This window comes from Hippocampus comes, unplaced genomic scaffold, assembly GCF_001891065.2.
Source record: "Hippocampus comes isolate QL1 unplaced genomic scaffold, H_comes_QL1_v1.1 scaffold22, whole genome shotgun sequence".
Classification (NCBI taxonomy): domain Eukaryota; kingdom Metazoa; phylum Chordata; class Actinopteri; order Syngnathiformes; family Syngnathidae; genus Hippocampus; species Hippocampus comes.
The window spans coordinates 8,144,656-8,169,272 of NW_017806175.1; the positions used below are offsets into that span (position 1 = coordinate 8,144,656).

Here is a 24,617-nt window from a genome sequence, read left to right on the forward strand (position 1 = left end):
GGGGAAAAAAAACCAGTTGTCTTTATTTTTCCACACAAAGGTTCGCTCTCCCGGCGGGCGTGAGCAGGAGCCGTCATTGTCGAGCGCAGATGTTTTCTGGCCGCGACCCCCCGCCCCCTCCCCATCCCGCCCTTGCCACGAGCAAACTAAAAGCGACGCAAAGCGCGGAGCAACTTGCCTGACAGACAGCAGGTCCATTTTGTACACGCAGAGAAGAACGCCGTGCGGCATGCCGGCACGGCCGAATAAGGTGAGTCACGGTAGCGGAAAGGGGCCGCGGGGCCCGCCGCCCCCTCCTGGGCGCACTACCGGTCCATCTCATCCAGCAGGGGCGTGGCATCTCCGGCGACGGACATGGGCGTGCTCTCGATCATGGGGCTGGGCGAAGGGCGCGGGGTCATCCTCTGAGCCTTCTTGCGACCTTCGGCCTCCTTCTCTTTCAGCCACTGCTCGGCCATCTTGCCCCAGTCCACCGCCGCCGCGGACCCGCCGCCGCCCCCGCTGCCGCTCGCTCTGCGGAGGGAGGGAGGGAGAGTTAGTCCGACGCCGGCAGTGAGCGGTGCCAAAAAGAAAACAAAGCATGGCTTTTCTGGCTTTGTCCAACATTGGGGGAAGCGGCGCGCGCCATTGTGCCACAACGCGCACGGAGCTCCACCGGAGTCACGAACAGGAAGACGAAGGGGCACAGAAAGTGGCCGACCCCAGAAATGGTTGTCGGCGCGTCACAAAGAGGAGCGAGCGCAGGCGTCGAAGGATCGCTTGCGCGCTTACGACGACTAAGCGGGCCGCCGCCCTTTGATGGTAAATGACGTCACGCGGACGGGTTGACGGGCGGCGACGGCGCCCGTCGCGGTGGGTCGCGGGCCACGAAACGCCGCCTCGTCGAGTTTCGCGGGAACTTTGGTCATTTGCCGCGCATAAAAGTGGCCGAAATTGTCAATCCGACTCACTTTGGCTGCTGCTGAGGCGTCCGGCCCCGCGACGACGACACGGACGAGGCCGGCGTGCCCGACGCGTGGCCGTGGTGACCGCCGTGGTGGGCGGACTGCGGGGTGGAGCCCGGGTACTGCGGCGTGCCCATCGTTTGCTGGCCGGGCGTGGCGAACGCGTAGTTGGGCGTCATCATGGGCGTGGCCATGGGCTGCTGGGGCGTGGCGAACACCTGCGTCGGCGGACGGACGGCGGGGGTGAACGTGAGCCGGCGCGCGCGCACGCAAAGACCCGGCGGGCGGGCGGGCGCACTGACGTGATAGGCCGAGGAGCTGCCTCCTCCCCCGGTGCTGCCCCCGTAGCCGTACTGGCTGGATCCCCACTGGGCGGGCGTGGTGTTGGGGTTCTGGTTCTGGCCCGTGACGGCGGCGATGGCGCTGAACATCTGCGAGGTCATGTTTCGCGGGAGCGCGTTGACGGCTCGCGTCAGGTCTGCGGAGAGAGGAGCGGCGGATGAGCCGCCGGCCCGGACGCGGGGGCGGGCAAAGCGGACGGCACTCACCGGCGATGTTGATGTTGGCGGGCGTGGCGTTGACGGAGGCGGGCGTGCGCGTGCGGCTGCTGCTGCTGTTGGCGGGCGTGATGCCTTGGCGAGAAAACACGCGGCGGGCGCTGAGCACTCGACATTTCAACTCACCCCGGCGGCCGCGTTCATTTGGAACCGTCGACCTTTCTCCTCTGTCGTCTACGAACGCGACATCTGCGCAGTACGGCGCTCGCAAACGGTTCGGGATATTTGGCTTCAAATGCACGCGAGCCTTTCCGGGTGAACTTCTCCAAGCTTCCCGCCTACCTGGCACGGGCTCCTGGTAGTGGTCCTTGAACCAGCGGAACAAGCCGTTGACCGTGGGGAAGACCTGCGAGCGGTACCTGAAGCCGTCCGGGATGATGGTCACGTATTCCACCCTGCGGACGCAAAGCCCCAGAGGGGCGTGGTCTCGGTGACGCGGCCGGATTGAGCGCGCTCTCGCCCCGGGAGTCACCCACCGCGGTTTTCCTCGAGGTTGGTACCCCAGCAGGAACTTCCCGGGCAAAGTTTTACACGCCGACACAAAGTAGGGAATGAAGGTGGGCTTCTCCCTCTTGGTCCTGACCAGCAGCTCCTCCATTTTCTGTCGCCGGCACAAGACAAGGGCAGCTCGTGAGCACGAGCGAGGTCCTCAACGGTCACCTTTCCGAGAGCGGAAAGGAGGACGGCCGAAGAACTCGCCTCCTTGCTCCCGCCGTGACACTCTTGGAAGTATTTGTGGCTCAGCAGGTCGCGAGCGAACGACGCCATGGGTTGAATGAAGCGTGCCGTGATTTCGTCCAGGTCTTCAAACTCCTGCAAGAATGCGGTCGGGTCGCTCGTTGAGGAGAGTGCCAAACCAACAAAACGCTCAACACCAAGCGGGAAGCCCGCGCAGCGCTTGTGCTGGCGCGCCCTCTTCCCACGGAGGCCCGCTGGGGGCCTTTCGGGCCCGTGCCCGTCCCGCTGCTTGATTCTTAGGTGGTGAGGTGCTACATCCCCAAACTTGGTTGGCCCTGATTCGCAAGCGCCGTTTTGGAGCACATTGGTGCCATTTGTTTTCCCCCCCATTGCTATTTTAGGATCTACTTCTGTGACTTTCTTCCCAATTCGTTTCATTTTTGCCGATGATATCGCAGTTCTTCCTCTTTTTATTTCAAGTCGAGCGTTCGAAAATTCAAGGACTTTTCTTTCCCTCCAAAATTCAAGGACACAGAGATCCAATGAGCCGCTTTTTTTTCCTTTTCCTTCAATTTAACTGCAAAGACCAAATGAGAGCTCTGGCCTCGCAACGCTGAAAGGCGAGCGTGCGAAAAGGCAAGAGGCTCCGATTTCACAAGGTCACATGGTCCTTGCCAAAAGGAACAGCGGCGCTCAACGCGCAGGGGCCGCGAGGAAAGTTTGGAGGAACGGCGGGGCTTTCCGCGGCAATTCTTATTCGCGGCGCCACGGCCGAGCCTTCCCCGACGCGGCGCCGAGCCCGCCGAAGGAGCGCTCGGTACCTCGTTGTTGATCCAGAGCGTGTGTCCCAAGCTGAAGGCGTTCTCCTTGCCTTCCTCTCTCACGTCCACGTGCTGGTAGATGCCGTCGGCCACCTGGAGCGAGCGGAGAGATTTGCTGGGGTGGGGGTGGGGGCGGGGCGCGGCGGCCTCCTTTCTCCTCCTCCTTACCTTCCAGGTGACGGTGAGGTGGTTCTCCCCCTTGCTGCTGGGCCTGATGATCAGGTCCCCCTGGTCCAGCGTCTCCATCATCTTCTCGGCCTGGTTGAAGCTGATGTTGTGGAAGTTGGGGTGAGCGATGACGCGCTTGATGTACGCTGCGCAGAGGAAGCGGGAGAGGGGTCAGCGCGTCCGAGACGCCAAAGGCCGAAGGGCTCTCGTCCGGCGACTGACGCGTGCGCTGCCGCTTCTTCTTCAGCTCCTCCTCCAGCTTGACGTCTTCGGACTCGGCGTCAAAGTCGTAGTAGGTGTCCTTGGGAAGCTTCCACTCGTTGGCCTTGTCCGACAGGTCGGAGGTGCGACACGTCAGGTCCACGCTGAACTTCTCGATGTCGATCTTCATGATGCGGCAGTGAACCGTCATGCCCACCTGAAGGGGGACGAGGCGCGTTTGAGAGAGAGGCGGCGCCCGAGCGAGCGAGCAGGGGTGGGGGGGAGCCGGCGTCTCACCTTCACCCTCTCCTCGGGGTGCTTCACCACTTTGTCGCTCAGGAACTTGGTGGGAATGAAGCCCTGCACGCCGTTGTCCAGCCTGCTGCGCACCCCGATGGCCTGGCCGGGGCAGGAGCCGCTGTCAAAGTGGTTCCACACCTGCGGACGGGGCAGACGCGGGGGCACAACGTGACGCGGCCGCCGGTTGCGCGCGTCAAAGGAAGCGCCCGCCGCCCGCGCCCGCTACCTCGCTGAGCTCGGGGAAATTGTCCTGCTGGCAGAAGGGACACTGCCACAGGCCCGTGGCGTCGTTACGGATGGCCTGGTCGTAGCTCTCCCCCTGGGGGCGCCGGTGAGCGATGCCGGTCACCACGCTGGTGATCAGCTTACCTGCACGGACGGCAAAAGGCCACGTGGGCGGGTGAGCGCCGACGGTGGACGCGCTCGGTCAGCAAATGGGATCGTATGTACAACCAAGAAAATGCATTGTGCTCAAGAAAAGGCTCGCTTTGCTTTGAGCCAAAGGTCTCACCGATGTAGAAGGTCTCCGGCGTCTCCTTGGTGAGCAGGTTGAAGACCTCCTCCGTGTTGGGGACTCTGTACGGGACCCGCAGGTCTTTGTATCTGCAGCTCAACTCGGCTCTGATGTCATACAGCGTGATGCCCTTGTTGCCGTAGCCCTGCGGACGACAGAGGGGGTGAGGCGGCGGGCCGCCGGCCGCCGGCCCGCCGCCGAGCGCGCGCGCCCACCTGTCTCTCCAGCTCCTCGGCGAAGGCGTCCAAGTCGAGATCTTTGAGCCGTTCGGGGTTCTCCAAGATCTCTTCCAGGGCGCCGGCCGGGTTGGCGTCCTCGGCCGATTCGTCGTACTCCAGGGCGTCCACGGCCATCTTGCGAGCCCACTCGTACGTCTCCGGGTGGACGCGGGAGCCGTCCAGAACCTCGATGTAGGAGTCGGTGCTGCGGAAGGAGACTCGGGTGAGTCGGGCGCAAGAGTCCGGCGCCGGCCGCCGGGGCGCGCGGCGCACGCCGACCTGTCTCCGAGCGACGCCGTGTCGATCTTGATGAAACCGGCGCAATTGATGAAGACCTTTGGGCCCATGTGACACATGGTGACCAACTGCGTTCGATTCTCCAGACGCGTGTTGTTCTGCTTCAGGATCTGCCCAAAGGAGCGAGACGGGGGTCAGGGCTGAGAGCGGCGGCGGGGGGGCGGGAGCGATGCCCCAAAAAAACCAACCTTGAGCAGGTGCGAGCCCTTCCTTGGGCCCAGACCGCACACGTACTGGACCAGACTCTGAGTGTGAGGGTGAGCGATGGCCCGGTTCACATCCACGCCGACCTCGTTGACCCGATTGATGAACTCGCAGTAGAGCGCCGAGAGCAGGTCCTCCTTCACCACGTGTTCCTGAAAGCCATTGAACGGCGTGGATGGTTCGGATCACATGGGAGATGGCATTCTGCGCGGCGCGAGGAGTCGCAACGTGGAGCCAGGTCCAAACCCCCTTTAAAAAGTCCACCGAATGGGTCAGAGGACGTCAGACGGGCCTGTCAAATGGTCACGCCTCTCTCACCAACCGCAGTATTGTATCGCGCCGCCGATCGCTTTCCCTCCGCCGGATGACACGGCGCAGCGCCGCACAGCTGTCGTTGGGTGGTGCGCTTACATGACGCAAAGCTTTTCCAATGTCGGAGGTCATGATTTTGCCCGTCCGACCCGAGACAAATTCCTTTGCGTGTGTTCTCAACACTTGGCCAATGAAGAGGATTCCGATTCACACCAAGAAAGCACTTTGGAGCGAGCGGGTGACGCGGCCCTCTCCAAATTGCGGGTTCAGATGAAGCCCCCCCCCCCCTTCCCCCCAAACGGGAGCTGGCCTCACCTGCAAGGGGTGCAACTTGAGGCAGACGATGTCTTCGTCCGAGCTGCAGACCTGCGCGTACTCCACAAGAGGATCTTGGATCTTCCTGGCAATGGACACGGCCTGGCGCAGCAAGGGGGGGTAATCCCGAAAGTCGGCCTGCGCGGGAGCAGAGCGCCGCGTCACGCGGGAAGCCGCTTTGCCGGGCCGGCGCCTTGCTGGCCGCCGCGTACCTCCGACTTCTTGCTGTTCATGTAGAGCGTGGCCAGCTCGTTGTCCACCAGCTCCACGCCGACGGAGGGCAGCGACGACTCCTGCTCCAGCTCGCCGATGGTCCTCTTCATGTCCTCCGTGATCATCTGAGCGTCCCTGCGCGCGGCGCCGGTTCACAATTCCGATCAGCGAACCGCACCGCTGACCATCTTGTTCAAGGTTTCAAAGCAACGGGACGAGCGGCGCGGCGGGAGGCCGGCCCAAGAGCGAGCTCCCAACTCGATACGCGTGTCCCTCCCCCCCGTGAAAAGAATTCCATCAATCAATGTGTCGTAGCCCCCGACAGACCACACCATTTTTTCCTTAGTTTTTCCGAAGGACAATATCGCTGGTTTTCAAAATATAAAAAAAGATGGAACATGAAGAAAAAAAATGGTGGAATGAAGGCAAAACGCACACGCCTTGAAGGGGCGTGGCCTTGCGGGCGACATCAGGACCCTCGAGTTGGGTTGGCGGATTACCCTGTGATCGCTTCGGTGTGCCGCTCCTAGCAAGTGATTCTGTTCAATAGATGGTGGGACGAGAAGCGTCGCTGTGCCCCCCCCCCCACCGGGACTGAAGTCGGCTCCTAATGTGCATTGCAACTGGCCTGGTTTTGGATCCAGGTTTCAAAGTCCCCCCGCTCCCAACGGCGTTCCAACGTGCAGCCAGAGGCCAAAGGGAGCAAAATCTCTTACCGGTTTTCCCCGGCAACGGCGATCACGTGGGGCTTCTTGCTGGCCAAGAACCTCTTGAGGTTTTCAATGTCGTTCGCCTGAAGTTGACAAATCCAGTGAGCGACGCGCATCGGTCTCGGGACTTGCCGCGCTCGCGCACCTTTTTCTCTCGCTCGTCCTCCCTGAAAGCGTTCCTCCTCTTCATGAAGTAGGGCAGGCGCAGGAAGTCCACCACCTCACCTTCGCCATTGATCAACGCGCAAAAGACGGGCGTGTCTCTGTCGGGGGAAAAAACACGTCAACGCCGTTGCAGCAAGTCCGGCGCGCGCCTCTGCCGCGACGCGGCCCTTCACCGCGGCGGCGAGACGAGCGTCATTATGAACGCCGACGTCGGAGCCTCCGAGGGAGGATCCGCCCCCGCTGCGATACGATCGGCCGCCGCGTTGCCCGAGGTACGCGACAAATCGTGAAGGCCGCGCGGCGACAGATCTGCCGAGTCAAAGGGTTTTCAATGATCCTTCCGCCCCTAGTTTAGACGTCGGGCGGGATAAAACTCTCAACAATGTGGTTTGCGCGCGGTCCCGATGGCGGAGATTTTCACGGACCGCTAACGGCTGTCGACCGTCGGCGTTAAGTTCAAGTTGAGATGATTGGAGGCTCGAGCGAAACGGAGGGTCCGGCGGACGTCGGCGCGTACCTGCTGGGCGCGTAGGCCACTCCGAGCACCCTGATGCCTTTGCCCTGACTCTCGTCCATCAGGTCGTCGTCTTCCTCCAGCTGCTGGTCCGGCCTGTAAGGAGACACCTTCAACCAGTTGTACAGTCGGCGGCAGCACGACTGCAAGTGGAGGGGAGGGAGGAAAAAAAAAAAAACACGTCAGACTGGTCAGAAAGTGCTTTTGGCTCACCCGATCCAAAGTGACGTGGGCGTACCCGAATGATGCTCTCTCTGGCTTCGGCGACGAGCTTGCTCTTGAGCTCTTTGGCCATCTGAGGGTAGAGGAACTGGTTGAGGGCCCTCTCGATGGCCAAGGTGCGCTGCCGGTTCCACTCCTGCACCTGATGGCTAAACTCGTCGCGGTAGTAGAACTGCTTGATTTCGTCAAAGTAGGTCTGGTCAGCGGCGTACCTGAGAGGGGAGCGCAGGGGGCGGGGCGGGGCCGGCCGGTCAGACCGCCTCCGAGGACGCGGCGGCCGGCGCCTCGCCGCTTCTTACCCTTTCACCCCAACGAGGTCGATGCAGATGTCAATGGACAGCAGGCCCTCGTCCTCGGCCAAGCACATCTTCAGGAACTGATCGCCGCTCAGCTCCTTCACCGCCTTGTTCTTCAGGTACTTGAAGGAGTAGGCAAAGTGGGCCTCGTCCACTTCCTGCGCGGGCGGGGGTCAGAAGACGTGAGAGGCAGCCACGACGCCTTCCCGCGGCGCGGTGGGGGGGCGGACCTTTTTGCCCTTCTTGGTGGGCTTGATGTTGATCTTGGCCCTCTCCTGGAAGGTCTGGCGCAGCACGTGTCGGACCAAAGGCTCGCGGGCGATCTGCATGGCCACCATGTAGCGCGTGCCCTCCAGGACGGCCTCCGGAGCGGGGAACTGGCTGCACACGTAGTCTTTGGCCAGTTCCACGGGCTCGGCGGGGAACTGCTCCGTCTCGTGCCGCTGGTAGCTGTCTCGCAGATTCTCGCCGAACTGCTCGGGCGTCAGGCCAAACTTTTTGGCCAGGCCGTCTGCGCGGAGGAGGGCCGACCGTCAGGTCGGCTGGGGGAGAAAGCGCCTCAAGGGTCAAACAACGATCGGACGCACCGAGGCCCACGCTCTGGCAGATGCTGTACATGTCCCTGCGGGATGCCAGCTTGAGGTCCGGACCCTTCTGCTCCTCCTCTTCTTCGACCTCCACTTCCGCCTCCTCGCCTACGAGAGCTTACGTGTCAAGTCTCAGCAGATGACTGCCGCCGCCGCCGCCGCATATTATTTTCAATCAATCAATCAATGACTAAATCAACCCTGTCACCCACCGTCTTCGGCGACTTCCTTGATCTTGCGCAGCCTCTTCTTGCCGGCCTTGGCGGCATTCTGCATCTTGGGAATGTCTCGGCCGTAGTAGAGCAAGAAGTGGTTGTAGACGTCGCCCAGCTCTTCCAGGGTCTGAACGTCTTTCAGCCTGCGGCCGCAACACAAACACGTGTGCTACCCGGGCAACGCGAGGGGAAGCGCGGGCGGGCGCAGGCGCAGGCGCACACACCTCTCCATGTCAGCCGTGTCCAGTGGGCGAATCCCATCGGCCAAAGGTTTGTCGGGGTCGGCGGAGATTTGCTCAAACTGGTAAGCTTGCATCTTCTGAAAGAGTCTCGTCAGATTCTGCTTGCGGGTTTTCAGTTGAGTCCACTGGTGGAGGAAAACACGGCCGTTAATCCAAGATGGCGGACAAGAGGCCTGGGCGAGAATTCAATACCGGGATGGATTGGGATTCATGTCAACTGAAAATGCCTTTGATTCAAAAAAAATAAAATAAAAAATGAAGAAATCAGAACACAAACACAGAGCCACAGATCGCACGTACGGGAGGCGGCGCGCGGCCGCATAGAAACACGAAGAAGCAACTAAACCGATAAAAAAGTCTCCGTGTGGCGGAACTTTGTTCAAACAAATGACTTGTGGACTCGGCGCGTACTAAGTCGATGAAACGCCTCCGGCTGGAGATGCGTAGCGCTACGGGACTTCCTTGTTTTACAGTGCTCGTGTTAGCCACGTCCGACCCCGTGCAGTACTTTGAATGGCGGGCTCCTTTGGAGTCCAGCTCGACTGGACGCAGACTTGATCGAGTCCCACTTTTGAACAGCGGGACATCCGAATTGCGCTCGTCTCGATTGAACAAATGCAACCGGGCTACCTTTTCATCCCACTGCCACACCTTCCACAGGTCATTGATATTCAGCTCTGGCTCCACGTATTCTTTTCTGTAGAACGCGATAAAGGGAACCTGGAAAAAAAAAAAAACACGCTGAGCATTAGGGCTGGGAGAAATGGACAAAATCTTCACACCTGGATATTCATGTCAGATATCTCGATAATGACATCATCACAATATTACAGAAGGGCTGTGTTGTTTTTTTTTAAAAGAACGTCACCATGAACAAATCATAAATAAAAGAGAATGAAATTCACATCGTACAGCAACCGTGCTTTGACAATCCTTTTTTTAATGCCCCAACCGAGGTGTCTGTTGTGTTTGCGCGCATGTGTGGAAAGGACGTGAATGCGTGTGTGGTTTCGAAGCAATTTGTCCATACCGGCGAGGCTTTACGCATTAAGGGCTGAAAATATGGACCACCAGAAACGGCTCGAAATCTTTTTTTTCTTGGAATCGCGAAACTTGAATAAGTGTATTGAAAAGCCTGAATCTGAATGACATCAATCGCGCTAGCCGCCTGGTTTTCCCCGTGTGTGTGCGCCCCCCCCCCCCAGCCCCCTCTCTCTGGAAGATGATTGCCATTGGCTGGCTCTAGCTGTCACTCAACGTCAAATTTGAAAGGACAGATGTGGTTGGTTGGCCGAAGCGCTCCACGCAGCACGAGCGTGAACAGTCCATATGACCGACATTGGTGTCAGTTTTGATCTGAATGTCTGGACATTGATACGATACGGAGATTACAAGGCTCGCTCGACGGGATGTGAAGCTTTTTCGCGCGGTCCAGCTGGCGTTTGCTCCCGCAAACTGAAGCAAAGCCGTCCCGCATTTGTACAAGGTGACGTATGTGTGTGTGTGTGTTTTGTTTGCCCGCAGCGCGTGTCGTCAGCGTCTCCAAAGAGACCTCAAATTGCTGGTTCCTCATGAAGTTGAGCGCCTCTTTGATTTTGGCGGTGGTGCTGGGACCCTGGCGGCTGAAGTTGGTGGAAGTCCCGCGCTCCAAATAGTCGGCGCTCTCCTGCTGGCAGACGAGCACGTTGGGATGACCGCGCTGGGCCGCCGCCGCCGGCTCTCGAGAGAAAAGCGCCACAGACCTGAATGGAAATGGTGAGCGTGGAGAAGCCGTGCCGGAAGATCCACTCCGCTTCCTCCTCCAGCTCGTCGTCCTCGGCCGGTTTGACGGGGATGGATCGCAGCTGCCACACAAACGGGATCGCGATCAGTATCGTTTGGACGGGAGCGGCACCGCCGCAGCCTCATTGTTGCCAAAGCGAAGCCGCAGTCTGTCTTTGAACTTTTTTGGGGGGGGACATCTGTATGACGGGTCACGTTGAAACCGCCTAAAGCGGCCGTATGGTGAGTTTGAGATCGAACCGACGACTGCCATCTTCCTTTTCTTGGCGGGGGAAATTGTTTTGCTCTTTGAACAAATTGCATTAAGATTGGATGGCGCCTCAGAAGGGTCAAAGTCCTCCATTTTCATGTTCTTTACAACAAAGCCGATACTCTGAGACGTTTCCCGCTCGACGGCGACGGCAGAACCTCCGCAACGGGGGTGGGGCGGGCACGACGACGCGAAAAGAAAAAACAAAGGCGGCGGCGTTCACCTGGAACCTCTCGGGCATGTCGGTGGAGCGGATCTCGTTGTCCTGGTCGGTCATGTGACTGCTCTCCAGCTCGCTGGGCTCGTAGAGCTCAAAGATGCTCTTGCGACCCTGCCGCCGCTTGGTCTGCTTCTTGGGTCGGTCCCAGCCCTCCTCGTCCTGGTCCTCCTCCTCCTCCTCGCCCTGGTCGTACGCGTCGGCGTCGAACTCCGCGAAGTCAAAGTCGCCGCCGAAGATCTCCTGCGCCTCCTGCAGGGCTCTGCGGGAACGCGAGGGGCCGCGTTTCAACTGGAAGGCGTCCACTCGTTTCAAACGTTTGTTCTTGCTCTCAGCGATCGACGCAAACGTGCGTCGTTGCGGACACGGGCCGAAGACGCGGGCGGGCAAGAGCGCAGCACTCACGCGTCGGTGTAGCCGGAGAATTTCTTGCCCCGTTTTTTGGTGATGGGCTGCCCATCATCATCCACGATAAAGTCATCGATATCTGCGGAATTCAATGGAAACAGAATATCACGACAAGTGGGGATTTTTTCCCTCATTTTTCAATTTTACATAGTTTGTTTCTTTTCAGCGTGGCCATAATCCATCTTGGTCACGTTGACCTTTTTGACGGGGTCGCTGCAGCTTCGAGGAATCACGTGTACTTTTTCTTCTTTCGATATATTGCATAAAAGTGCGGCAGATCTTTTGCAAAGTTTGGAGCAAAAAAAAAGGCACAGGCCGAAGGACGAAGCGCGTCCGCATTTGCGTCGGGACTCTCGGGCTTTACCCGACTCCTCCTCCTCTCCTTCCTCATCGTCGTCCGCCTGCTGGAGAGGCTCGTGGACGGCCTCGCCCTCCTCCAGCTCGCCGTCTCCGTCGCCGTGAAAGATTTCGTCTGCGATCAGGTCTTTCTCGTCGTCGTCGTCGTCATCCAGTGTTTTCACACGGTCGTATTTCTTCTTCTGCGGCGCGAGAAAGAATGACGGCGAGTCAAATTTTGCCGCAGCTGGTGAAGAGAAGCCGAGCGAGGACAAAAAGACGCACGCTTACCCTCCTCTTGACTTTGACACCCAAGTTTTCCTCAATGAGGTCCAGGTCATCCTCGTCCAGGTCGTTGTAATCTGTCGAGAGGGAAAGTGGCAGAAGAGGTGTCAAGCACTTGAGCTCTTCATCTAGCTAGCGTTTGAAGAATTTGGGGCTGAATCGGCAACAAATGACAGTCAGACAGACCAATGGAGAAATGAAAAGATGACAAGTGATGTACACATTAAAAAAAGAAAAAATAACCACGTCATTTGTCAAAATTCTCGCTGCGGTGGACGTCACACCTGCTCAATCTGCGTTGGCATTTTTAAGAGGAGCAGTTTTGATGTTGATGAGTGTCGACATTTAAGCGGTCACGCCAGGTTTGAAAGACATTTTGTCGTTGATTTAACTGTTGTCCTTTTCTGGAGCTTGCGTGTGCTGCGTTATAAAGAGCAAGGTGGGGGACACGAAAGAAGTCATATGAGGGCTGAAAGGGGGCCGAGAAGGGGCAAGAACGCCCAAGCTCAGGCCCAATACATGCGCCCTTCCTCGTGTAAATCTGTTCCCAATAAGTAGACACCTGCTTGATCTTTTGCCTTTTCCCCAACTCAAGACCTTTCTTCAAGTGTAGAAAACTTACTCCGCTTTTTGCGGCGATGGCGGACTTCCTCCTCTGAGTCACTGCCACCATCACTTGCACTCTTTTGAGCTCCCACATCCTCCTCCTCCTCCTCCTCCTCGCCATCGTCGATGAGCCCACGCAAGTTGCCCCGCTCGTCTTGGTCTTCCATGTTCTCCTCTTCCTCGTCATCTGTGGTGATATGGCATGTGAGTGTTGAGAGCGAGTGCACCGCGCGCGCGCGCGCGCGCGCGCGCGCGCGCGCGCGCGCGCGCGCGCGCGCGCGCGCGCGCGCGCGCGCGCGCGCGCGCGCGCGCGCGCGCACGCACGCACGCACACACACACACACACGCGCACACACACCGTCGTCCTCCATGAACCTCTGCGTCTTCTTGGGCTTCAGGTCTTTCTCTTCAAACTCCTCCTCAGACTCTTCAGCCTCGCTCTCGATGAAGTCCGACATGACCGCTACTCCTGCTCGCAATATCACAAACCCAGCGGACAGACATTGTCAAACGCACTTCCTAAGTCCCTGGTTAAACATTTGATCACAGGGTGTTGAAGCCGATTTCCCCGTCGAAAGTGAAAATGTTCTTCGACTGGAAAAAAAAAGAATGGAGACCATCTCACGATTTGCGACAAAAATCTCAACGTTTCGGAATGGCGATTAAAAGCCATCTTGTGTTACGAATCAACACAAAGACGCGAGCCTGAGCCCGGCGTGTGCTAAAATTCCTCGGGACAAGCGATCGCGACGTTGCAATGCGGACATCGACAAGAACATGTCACACTAACATGTTCGAGGCTCCGGGGCGAAATAATCAATGGAGTCCCGGGCTTTATTCGAAGCGCAACGTGTTTCCGCTGAAATTCTTCAGCCAATTCTCACCAAGTAAGGAAGAAGGCACGATCTTGTTTATCAATGCGGACGCTAGTTAGCGCGCTGGCATCGAGGCGCTAGGATGCATCTATTAACGCGTGAGAGCGAGCCGCTAAAGGCTGCGTGCGATTGATGTGGGGACGCCGGATGGCACGTTTCGACACGCGAGAAAAACCAAGAAAATAAATGGAAGGGAAAAGGAGGCCTTCGACTGAAATTGGCACAGCAAACGCGCTACGCTAAGTTAGCATCGGAATGAGCTCCGAGCACAACAAGCAACGGCTGGCGGGCAGCGGCCGCGCCGACATCGCCGTCTCGGCGGCTGGCTTCACAACGCCGACAAGCACGAAAACGGGACTCACGCGTCCGCCTCGCTGCAGCGACGAGATGCGTCAGAGCGCAAAATCCGCTCGTCGAGTTTGGTGTGCGCTTAGGAGAAAAATGGCGGACTGCGCGATGACTTCCGGAATACCGGAAGCCATATCCGGCGGCCTTTTCAGCTGCACGTTGTCGCCCCCTGGTGGCTCCGATTCAGGGGACGTTTCCCAAAACCGACACAACACGATCGCGTTTTTCTTGAATTTCAAAAGATCGCGTTGAGTAGTGCGCATAATGTGCAAGTATACTACTTCTATGTTCGTAATCAAAGTTTGCGTTGCCTTCAGACATACATTTCCACAAGGTCAGTTAGCCTTAACGCGCTTTTTGTTTCAGCTGCAGCTGGTGTGAAAGCGCTGTACAAATAACGATGTACAGTATCGTAAATGTGCAAGTGTAGTTTGAGCTCGACGACACCGGGGTCGCTGTGACATCCGGTTCGCGTTTCCTGATTGATGACGTCGTCCCAGCGACAGAGCGGAAAACAGAATCGGACGAGTTGTGGGGAGAAGAAGAAGGAGAAGAAGGAGAAGGAGAAGAAGAATGGATTCGGTCAAGCTTGTGCTTCCTTCACGCCTTTACGCCTGTCTTGTTGTGTTTTGGGCGATTTTGTTCCGGAGCTCGCTCGGCTCGGAGTTAACTTTTGTCACGTGCGGTTCCGTGCTCAAACTCTTGAACGTCAAACACAACGTGAGACTTCATTCGCATGACGTGCGCTACGGCTCAGGTCAGTCGCTAGAAGTGCCAACGTAGGCGTGCGACAAGTCACCCGTTCTGCTTGCCATTTGCGTGTCTTTGCCGAGTGGCTCGTTGGCGCGTGCGAATGAACTTCACTTTGACCACATTGCTCGACCTTTTCGCTCGGAAGCTTTGGCGATCTATTGACGCCGGCGCCTACTCCTCGCGAAGTCCCCAAAAGAAAAGAAAAAGACGACCCCCGCGGCCGCCGCGCGTCAAAAAGATGACGACGTCGTCTCTCGCCGGAGGTCGCGCTGGCGCTCGCGTCCGCTCTGACCTGTCGCGCGCGTGTGCGGCGCAGGAAGCGGCCAGCAGTCGGTGACGGGCGTGACCAGCGTGGAGGACAGCAACAGCTACTGGAGCGTGCGCGGCACCGGCGACGCCGCCTGCCTTCGAGGGAACGCCGTCAAGTGCGGTCAAAACATCCGTCTGACGCACGTCAACACGGGACGCAACCTGCACAGCCACTACTTCAGCTCACCGTTGTCTTCCAACCAGGTGGGGGCGGCCGGAACGGAAAGAAAACGCGTTGTCGGCGACGCGCTGTGACGCGGCGGTGCCTCCTTTGCAGGAAGTGAGCGCGTTCGGCGAAGAGGGCGAGGGCGACCACCTGGACGAGTGGGTCGTGGAGTGCGGCGGGGCGGCGTGGAAGCGCGCCGAGGCCGTGCGGCTGCGCCACAAAGCCACCGAGGCGGCGCTGGCGGTGACGGGCGAGCAGTACGGGCGGCCCATCAACGGCCAGAGGGAGGTGCACGCCATGGCCGGCCGCGGGCAGCACAGCCTGTGGAAAGCCATGGAGGGCGTCTTCGTCAAGCCCGCCGACGGGCCCCCCTTCGCCCGCGGGGACCACGCGCACACCGAGTTCTGAACGCCCTCGGAACACGCGAGCGAACCGACGCCCGACTTCCATGCGCCGCGCCGCGCCGCGCCGCGCCTGACGTCGATGCGCGCCACGGGTCAACTTCCTGCCGCGTGCTGCTCTTTGCTGCGAAAGATTCGCAGCGTTTGGCAGCTCCAACAACAAGCGCAATGCATTTTGGTTCGTCACTTGGATGACGGCGAGCGCAAGCGCACGCAGATATTTATTGTCACTGCCGGGGTTCATCTCAACTTGCAATAAATCCCTCAAATTCAAAGCCAACTTTTCGATTTTGGATTGAGATGGCGCGCACGTTGAAACGCCCGCGACCGCTTCCAAATCAACAGCGCTCTCGTCAACTCGGCGTACGTTGACAAGTGGAAAGTAGGATTGGCAGCAATACAAAATCAGCTCGACTCCATCTAGACGCAGGCACAAACATAGATTGGGACAAAATCACAATGTTCGAAGTGTCCTGATAAACTAATTGCTCCATGCCAATATAAGTGAGCAAATCGTCACGTGGCAGGTTGACGTTTCTTCACCGCGGCGGCCCTTCCTCGGCGGCAGGTGGAAGACGTCTTTTGGGGACGTGACCGTACCTTTCAGAAGAAGGGAAAAAAAAAAAAATCATCCCATGTTTTAGGCAGAGTGCATTTCACACAAAGAATGGAAACTGTGTCCATCCATGTTGAGATTGCGACGCGTTTCTATTCCCCAAAAATACCGAGCAAAGACAACTCGGCTCCGGCTCTCAAATCTCACAAGTGGACGTCCGCGGCCTTCTTCTGCCTTGGCGGCAAGGCGCCGCCGCAAAGCCAACTTTTCGATTTTGGATTGAGATGGCGCGCACGTTGAAACGCCCGCGACCGCTTCCAAATCAACAGCGCTCTCGTCAACTCGGCGTACGTTGACAAGTGGAAAGTAGGATTGGCAGCAATACAAAATCAGCTCGACTCCATCTAGACGCAGGCACAAACATAGATTGGGACAAAATCACAATGTTCGAAGTGTCCTGATAAACTAATTGCTCCATGCCAATATAAGTGAGCAAATCGTCACGTGGCAGGTTGACGTTTCTTCACCGCGGCGGCCCTTCCTCGGCGGCAGGTGGAAGACGTCTTTTGGGGACGTGACCATACCTTTCAGAAGAAGGGAAAAAAAAAAAAAATCATCCCATGTTTTAGGCAGAGTGCATTTCACACAAAGAATGGAAACTGTGTCCATCCATGTTGAGATTGCGACGCGTTTCTATTCCCCAAAAATACCGAGCAAAGACAACTCGGCTCCGGCTCTCAAATCTCACAAGTGGACGTCCGCGGCCTTCTTCTGCCTTGGCGGTAAGGCGCCGCCGATCGGAAAGGGCGGCTGCGTCGTGACGTCAGACACCCGCCTCCGGTTGGAGAGGAGCCGGTGCAGAGATTCGGTGTTGGTTTGCCCCGTTTCTTGACACGATCCAAGTTCCCGCTGAGCCATTCCTCTTCCTCCTCAAGATATTTATGCCTAACAATCAAATCGATTGTGCTCCAATGTGAAGCGCTTTCTACTTGACATTCGACTCCTGGGGGGGGCGATTTCGTGGTCCTTGGAGCCTTTTCCTCCTGAACTAAAAGCAAAGAAACCACCACGAGAAAAGAAAATGAACGTGACGAGGGATTTCCACGCGGCGAGAAGAAGAAAGAAGGGCCAGCCGGGGCTTGGTAACAAATTCTATTCAAATGATGTGGACACAGTAGAAAACGGTCGGAAAGAAATTCAGTCGTCGCATCATCCGATAAACACGGAAGAAAGGTTGCGGGGGTGATGAAATGAAACTGAAATAAATAGCACACTTGAATGATGATGCAAAATGAAGCCAAATAAAAGAGGCGGAGTCGCGGAGCGTCGCCTCGACGGGAACGAAACGGCACCCGTCAGTCAAACGCGCCGCCCACAATCGGCAGCGCCGACGAGCGCGCGGGAGGGCCGGGCCACGCGCCCCGACCGAGCGGCAAGAAGAAGAGCGGAAGCAGTCGGGTGGGAGCGCGTCGGCCGCGATCCCGTCAAAGGCATCCGAAAGGCGCCCGGCCACAAAGGCCGAGCAAATCTCTTCGGTGTTGCGAACGTCCGCGCGAGGCGCGCCGACGCTCTTGGCGCTCCTCTTCCTCAGACCTCGTCGAAGTAGGCCAGCGGAGACGCGTAGGCCGAATTTCTCTGCCCAAGACAAAAAGAAGGGAGGCCGTCAACAACGGGCAACGCGCCTGCGCTTTCTTCATACGTGGCGGCGCTACTATTTTATTCAAATAGAAAAAACAGACACGGCCGGCCGGACGGATGGAGCGACTTTGTTTGTCGATATTGTGAACTTTCACTCTCGGAGAATTGATCCGGTCCTGAAAAATGCTTTGCCTTTTCCAAGTCGAGCAATGGAGGAAATTTCCCTGCCTGCGAGCGAGCGAGCATGACGACAAGGACGCGCGTGCGGGTGCTTACGTTGGCGTGAGGAATGTACGGCGCTTCTGGGACGTAAGCCCTGCCGTCGTGCAGCGTGTACTTGGCGGACGCCTGCCGATGAGGAAGAGGAGGAGGAGGATGCTGCTGCTGCTGCTGCTGCTCCTCCAGCTTCAGAGACTCAATCTCAGACTTGAGCTCCTTCAGTTGGTCCTGAAGATGTTTGCTCTTTTCCATGTACTCCAGCCTAACACGCACACACACACACACGCGGTGTCACGGACAGAAGACGAAGAAGCGAGAGGAGGGGGCCGCGCGTCCGCTTGACCTCTCGCGCTCAATCTCCATGGAGAGCCTCTTCATGTCGGAGTCTTTAAAGTCCAGACGGGACGACGAGGAGGCTTCGTAGGCCGAGTCGGCTTCCGGAGGCGCGGCCGCCGGCGGCGCGGCGGCGGCGGCGGGGGCCGAATAAGCCGCGATCAGCTGAACGCACAAGACAAGAGCGGAGAAAAACCAGCACGTGAGACACCGACGTCGCCGGCTTGAGAGAAAGGGCGCCGGCGAGCCGCCCCCACCCCGCAAACATCGTCGCAGCGTCCACACAACGCTCGCTTGTCTATTGCGGCCCCACCGGCGGTCGGGGGAAATCAGCCGAGACGGGCTGCGGCGCGGCCGTGACCCGCCCGCGCGCGGACGCCTCGCCTCCAAAGACGAGCTCGCCTTCGGGTGAAACGCGGCCCGACTATTTGACGGGCTCCTCGTTCCGCCGCGCACTCGTCCAAACGTCAGCAAATCGGGTGTACGACTTTTGCTGGCGTACCGGGTAGGTGGTCTTGGTGATCTCCAGCAGTTTCTGCTTGGCCCTCCTCTCGGCGTCCTTGGCCTCGCTGAGGTCCTGCTTCAGGTGGTCGGCTTCCTTCAGTCTGCGAGCGCAAAAGCACAAAAGCGGCGTGAGCGCGAGGGGGCCGGGGGGGCGGCGCGGGAGGGGGGCCGGCGGGACCTTCTCTCCGACTGCTCCACCAGCTTGACGGCCAGCTGCTCGGCCTCCCTCATCTTCTGCTCCATCAGCCGCTTCTCCTCTTTGGTCTTCATGGCGTTGACCTCCAAGCGCTGGCGCTCCTGCTCGGCCTCGGCCGCCTTGTGGGCCAGCAGCTTGGCTTCCTCCTCGGCGATCTGAGCTTTCTCCGCCAGCAGGTCGGCCGTCTCCTCCGAGCGCAGCTGAAGGGCGAGCCCGCGGAGCCGTTCGGTCAAGCGCCCACAATGGCCGTTTCGCGGCAAGGGCCGCAATCAAACGGGGCCGGCGGGCGTTTGCCCGCGTCTGAAAGATCCGGATCTTTCAGACTGCTCCGGAGCAGGCGCCCGTTCGACAAGCGTTCTCCTTTCCGGACGCGAACTGAAGCGCCAAGTATTCGCCGTGACTTTGAGGAGTCGCGATTTGCGCGCCACCTTACGCCGGAGCGATTGTGGAACGAAATGATTTCCGGCGGCCAAACGAAGGGACGGACACGGCCGGGAAGCGGAAGCAGTTTGCGACTCAAGCCGACTTTGAGGGTTCGCCGGTTTTGGCGAGGCGACGAGAACCCGGAGGGCAAAATTCCCACGGCGGGAGTTTGAGCCGACGGCGTGCCCCCTCCGGTCTTTGTGGCCACTTCCCGTTTGGCCACTCGGCGCCGTCGGCCACCGAGTGCGTGCGGGGGCGCCCGGTCAAACGGGGACCCCCGGTTGAGGCGGGAAACGTCCACCGGCCCGCTGCGGGCTCGGGGACGGTCAAATGATTTGGAGCCGCGAAGGTTAGCGGGCATTTTGCGGGTGGGCGGAACTGCCCGAGAGAAAGCGGCGAGCTCACCAGCGCCTCGTTGGCCAGGCGCGCCTCATCCTGCAGCTGGAAAAGCCGCCGCTCCATCTCCTCTTTGGCTCGCTCGGCCTCCTCCCGCATCTGCTTCTCCCGCGCCAGGATCTGCCGCTCCATCTGGGGCGAGGGAGGGCGAGGGAGGGCGAGGGCCGCCCGGCGTCAGCGCGCGGCAAACCCCGGCCGGCCAAAGCCGTCTCACCTTCTTGCGAGCCTTCTCCTCTTTGGCCTGCGCCTTCATCTGCTGCACCTCGATGGAGTCCACCTTCCTCCGCCGCATGAACAGATCGTGGTTGCCGATGCACAGCTGCAGGATCTGAAGACGCCAGAGCGCGTCAAGCGCGCCCCGCCCCGCCCGTCTCCGCCCGTCTCCGCCGGACTCACCAGCTTGTTGACGCGGAGCTGAGACGAGTAGAATTTGAAGACGTCCTTCTTCTTGTCCAGAGGCTTGATGGTAAACTGCGAGAGCAAACGTCAGCGGGAGAAAGGGGCGGGCTCGGCGGAGGCGCCGCCCGTCGCCGGCCGCTCACCTCTTTCTCGCTGTAGGAGATGTTGCGAATGCCGCTCCAGGGGAAGGACTTGTTGGGGCTGAGCTTGCTGTTGGGGCTGTAGATGTGAAGGCCCTGCGCGTCCACGCCCAGCAGCAGGTCCGTGTCGCGCTTGTTTTGCTGCGGCCGGCAAACGGGCAGCCCTTCAGCCGACGGGCGCCGACGGGCGCCGACGGACGCCGACGTGCGGAACGGGAGCCGGGGGGCACTCACGGTGATGTCGTAGTAGCTGACGCCGTACATCTCCAGGTCCTGAGCGATCTTCAGGTATTCCATCTCGGCTTCGTCCCTGCGAGGACGGCGCCGCGCTCGTCAGCGTCGACGCCGCCGACGAGCGCCCGCGCCCCGCCGGATGGGGCTTACCTGGCGATGCCCCGGTGCTCGGCGTACCAGGCGCTGATTTTCTCCTCCCACATGTCTGCCGTCATCTGGTACTGCATCAGCACCTGACATCCGGACAGCAAAAAGATAGATCGACGCTTTTGGGTTTTTTTTTCTTCTCGATCATGAAAACAAAGACGAGCGACTCCACTCGAGATAAAGCGACCGGTCACAGCCACGGACGATCGGGTACGAGTGCGGCACAAGAATTTTCAAAGAAAACGGGCAAGATTGTCGAAGCTGCAGGACATTTCGGGTTTTATGGCACGGAGGAGTTGGACGAGCTGTTGAGCGCCCTCGTGTGGTGGGCGTCAACATGGCAGCGGGCGCACTTAACTGTTTTGGGCAGAAGTTCGTCCTGCGCCAGGAAGCCCGGCTTGTGGAAGTTGGGGTCGTAGTCGCCGTACTGGAAGAAGCAAGTGGCGGAGAAAAATGTTTGAAAGAATGTATTTATTACAAATTCAAAAAAAAAAAACTGGGTGGGGGTGCCGCTTGTCGTGTGCGCGTGCGACATGGCGTGGTGACTTACTTTGGCTTGGACAGCGTACGAGGCCAGAAGAACGGAAGCTTCGGGCGAACAGAAGATCTCCTCATCCAAGATCTGCTTTTTCACCTGAACCAAACAAACAAAAGCGTGGCAGCATGACCAAAACAAACCAACAAAAACTTCAAATGAACTCATTACAATTGAATTGATTTTGTGTGTGTGTGTGTGTGTGTGTGTCAGTCAAGTCCAAAATGTTCTATGCAGCCCCAGGAGTCCAAAGCGAGCATTATGCTGAAAATTGCATATGTGGAATCGGAATGAAGGAGCAAAATGCAGCCATTTTCGCCCGTCACAGGAAGGGGGGGGGGGCAGCCATTTTGCCACATGCTGTCAAGTGAAAATGACGCCACGGTGCCAGGCGGGCTCGGCTTGCTAACGTCTCATGACCAGAGTTAGAAATCGGGCAAGTTGTGCCGCTCGTGACCTGAGCGGCGAGTTCTTGGCAAGGTAGTAGTGGGGGTCGCCTCGCTCATTCCAAGATCAATTTCGGCCATGTGGAAATCAAGCGTCGCGCGCAAGTCATCAAATTCAACGTGAAAAAAATGCGTCGCCTCCAGACCGCCGAAGGCCAGTCCTCGTGGTCAAACGTCTCTTTCCGAAAGCGCTTTGCCGCTCTCTCTCGCTATCTGCGTCCCTCAAGTCATCCGAGCACGCGTCCGTGTGCCCGCTTTCCCCGTGGCGTGATGATCGAAGCAATGGAAAAGAGAACTCCGCGACGGTTCGGCCAACAATTTGCCGCCGCCAGCCAAACCAAATAATCCTGGCGACAAGAAAAAGCGTTGGGGAACACGCTTGCGGGAGAGCCAAAATTGGCGAGCGTCGGGCCGCTCGGCGCTGCGAGGTCACTTTCAGTTGACAGCCGGTGGCAAAATGGCCGCCCCAAAAACGGATGGATTTTGCTGCTTGGTGGGGGCGCGTAGAACCTATTATCCATCCGTCCATTTTCCGATCCGCTTTTCCGATGCGCTTTCTCCTCACAAGGGTCGCGGGGGGGGGTGCCGGAGCCTATCCCAGCTGTCTCCGGGCAGTAGGCGGGGGGCACCCTCAACCGGTCGCCAGCCAATCGCAGGGCACACGCAGACCAACAACCATCCGCGCTCACGTTCACACGGCGGGACAATTTGGAGCGTTCAATCAGCCTGCCGCGCATGTTTTTGGAATGCGGGAGGAAGCCCGAGCAGCCGGAGAAAAGCCGCGCAGGCCCGGGCAGAACATGCAAACTCCACGCAGTCGGCATGGAACCCACGACCTCCGCGCTGCGAGGTCGACGCGCTAAGCGCCGGGCTGCCCGGAACCCGTTGGTGGCAAGAAAAGGCGTGACTTGGCTTGGGCTCGAAGTGAAGAACCTGCAAAAAGAAGAGGTGCTGCGTGATTTCTTGGACGAGTTCTTCTTCAACTTTCTCTGGGAAAAATTTGGCCAGGAAGTGAAATGTGATGGGCGAGTCTTTAGGAACCTCCTGGTCCAGGACCTGTGGGGGGGGGGGGGGGATTATCTTTACATGTTCATTTCACTGAACAACAATGACATGTGAGCATCCAACCGCGGGTTTTTTTTTTCTTCCTTTGCCGCACTCACTCGTTTGTCAGGTTTGAGCCACGCGTACGTGTCCTTGACGGTGTAGCGCAGGCCAAAGAACCAGGTCTCCCTCAAGCCCACCGTGCGACACACCAGGTCAAACAAGTCTTTGCCTTTCCACTTCACCTGAAGGACAAAAGCGCAACGTTAGGTAGGGGCCGCCTCGGTGACAACAAGCGAGCGCCCGTGTTGGGCAACGTTTGCTTCATGAGAAGAAAGTTGCTCATTCCAAATCTTCCTTTTGTGCCTTTCGGACGAGGAAAGAACAGCGTGACGGAAACGCCCGGCGGCCGGTCGAGACGTTTTAAAAGTCTGCCTGCCGGACTGGCGCGGATGAGCTTTGAATCATATGAATGGGATGAAACGCGCAAGGCCGCCCTTCTCCGGCGCACATGAAGGTGACGATGAGCCCCAAGATGATGACGATGACGGCCACGTCAAATTGTCATGCTCTTTACCTCTGGATTGGGGGTCCCTGGAATCTCAATACGGCTTGCACAGAGAAGAGTGTTGCCCCCCCCCCCCCAAAAAAGAAGCTTCAACTTCATGTGGGCGTGTCTGCTGAAAGCACTGCCCGCTCAACTCGGCGCGGGCCCACGACCGCTTTGGCGGTTGACCGCGGCCGCTGGCGCAAGGAGAACGTGCCGACGCCACACAGGGAAACCGCGGCCCGGATTCAAAGGCGCGACTTCTTCACTGTCAGGCGGATGGGCGAACCAGCCGTCGACCGAAAACCCATCGATAGGAAAAAAGGCCGTTTTTAGTTCTGGTCCAAGTCGCCATTGTACCAGGTAAACGCCGATGCCAACTCATGCCAGACTCAGCGTCACTCTGCGCTTTTGGAGTTCCCCCCAAACCCCTCCAAAAAGAAATCTATTGAAGAAATAAATCAATAAAAGGCAGCAACATCGAAAACGTGAGCAAATCAGTCAACACTCTATCGCCACACACACACACACACACACACACACACGAGTCCTCCACAGTTGTCACTTTGTTTGCAAACTGTCTTCCAACATAGAGAGGACGAATTTCAAAAGCATGCTCGGAACAGACTCGAGCGGGTCCGCGACGTCCTACCTCACAACTGAACTCCATCTCAGCATCCATGGTGATGACTTTGACTTTGAACGTCTTCGGCTGTTTCTTTTTTAAGCCTAAAATGGACATTTTGGCGCGCAGCTGACAGGCAAACCTGCGGGGAAGCCCACATCATTTTCAGCATTTTCACGCCTCAACAACACAAAAACAAAGACGATCCAAGTGTGTCCCCACCGCCCAAAAACAAACAAACAAACAAACAAAAAAAACAGTTCCCACAACTCCAAACGATCATACATAACTAAGACAACTCCCTGACATGTAGACAAAGCTAATTACCGGAGAGGAAGGCGAAAATTTCTGTCGGCCAAACAAGTTGAAGGAGACTTTTTAGTTGTTGTTGTTTGTCGGCTTGATGCTAAGCTAACTTGCTCCGGCGCCAGGTTCAACTACAGCACGAAAATCCACCGAAAGCGACTCAAACAAGGCAGCAACTTTTCGCAAGACTCCATCACTAAACGCGCGCGTATAAAGCCACTCCTCATTTGCTTGGGATTTGTTTTTTTTTTCATAAACAGCTGCGGAAAAAGTGTGCTCGCGACTTGTCAAGGCGTCGCGAAAGTTGAGGAAGCTCGTTCGGACTCAGAAAAGGAGAGCGCGGAGGAGAGGGCGCCGCTTAAAGGCCGCATCGGGAACTGCGGCCTCAAAGCACGTCCGCAGACAGCGCGTGAAAAGAGAGAGAGAGCGAGAGGGGGACGGGGGGGGGGGGCATGAGGCATGACGTTTGTGCACTTTGTGGGCTGGTGTTTTCTGAACTT

The 24,617-nt window shown here is 58.2% G+C and overlaps 3 protein-coding genes across 6 annotated transcripts; 1 reads left to right on the forward strand and 2 right to left on the reverse strand.

The window, feature by feature from the left end:
- Positions 1–4: 4 nt before the first annotated feature.
- supt6h (SPT6 homolog, histone chaperone and transcription elongation factor) lies at positions 5–13,939 on the reverse strand. The gene is made up of 37 exons (XM_019896638.1): positions 13,815–13,939; positions 12,936–13,046; positions 12,594–12,764; positions 11,978–12,048; positions 11,715–11,889; positions 11,348–11,429; positions 10,949–11,204; positions 10,436–10,537; positions 10,246–10,359; positions 9,324–9,413; positions 8,676–8,818; positions 8,449–8,594; positions 8,237–8,344; positions 7,880–8,160; positions 7,653–7,807; positions 7,370–7,565; positions 7,135–7,274; positions 6,598–6,715; positions 6,459–6,535; positions 5,742–5,877; positions 5,530–5,667; positions 4,887–5,054; positions 4,681–4,808; positions 4,399–4,606; positions 4,181–4,328; positions 3,896–4,038; positions 3,667–3,807; positions 3,391–3,586; positions 3,169–3,314; positions 3,001–3,093; positions 2,201–2,314; positions 1,978–2,102; positions 1,784–1,896; positions 1,493–1,576; positions 1,247–1,422; positions 951–1,162; positions 5–513 (listed from the first exon to the last, which is right to left on the reverse strand). The coding sequence occupies exons 2-37, from the start codon at positions 13,033–13,035 to the stop codon at positions 306–308; spliced, it is 5,202 nt and encodes a 1,733-aa protein (XP_019752197.1). The 5' UTR covers positions 13,036–13,046; positions 13,815–13,939; the 3' UTR covers positions 5–305.
- nf2b (NF2, moesin-ezrin-radixin like (MERLIN) tumor suppressor b) lies at positions 3,062–24,490 on the reverse strand. Of its 4 annotated transcripts, none has more exons than XM_019896640.1 (18): positions 24,139–24,488; positions 23,839–23,953; positions 22,759–22,884; positions 22,529–22,651; positions 21,165–21,248; positions 20,973–21,041; positions 20,618–20,700; positions 20,468–20,543; positions 20,237–20,374; positions 20,091–20,165; positions 19,909–20,022; positions 19,704–19,826; positions 18,858–19,075; positions 18,678–18,780; positions 18,186–18,340; positions 17,900–18,104; positions 17,532–17,620; positions 3,062–3,072 (listed from the first exon to the last, which is right to left on the reverse strand). In XM_019896640.1, exons 2-17 carry the CDS (start codon positions 23,926–23,928, stop codon positions 17,573–17,575), a joined length of 1,830 nt encoding a protein of 609 aa, XP_019752199.1. In that variant the 5' UTR covers positions 23,929–23,953; positions 24,139–24,488; the 3' UTR covers positions 3,062–3,072; positions 17,532–17,572. The 4 variants fall into 4 exon arrangements, with proteins under 4 accessions (XP_019752199.1, XP_019752200.1, XP_019752198.1 ...); XM_019896641.1 differs by lacking the exon at positions 3,062–3,072 and having other exon boundaries at positions 17,123–17,620; positions 17,900–17,975; positions 18,009–18,104; XM_019896639.1 differs by lacking the exon at positions 3,062–3,072 and having other exon boundaries at positions 17,123–17,620.
- sdf2 (stromal cell-derived factor 2) lies at positions 14,321–15,700 on the forward strand. The gene is made up of 3 exons (XM_019896647.1): positions 14,321–14,557; positions 14,870–15,066; positions 15,140–15,700. Exons 1-3 carry the CDS (start codon positions 14,374–14,376, stop codon positions 15,434–15,436), a joined length of 678 nt encoding a protein of 225 aa, XP_019752206.1. The 5' UTR covers positions 14,321–14,373; the 3' UTR covers positions 15,437–15,700.
- Positions 24,491–24,617: the final 127 nt, after the last annotated feature.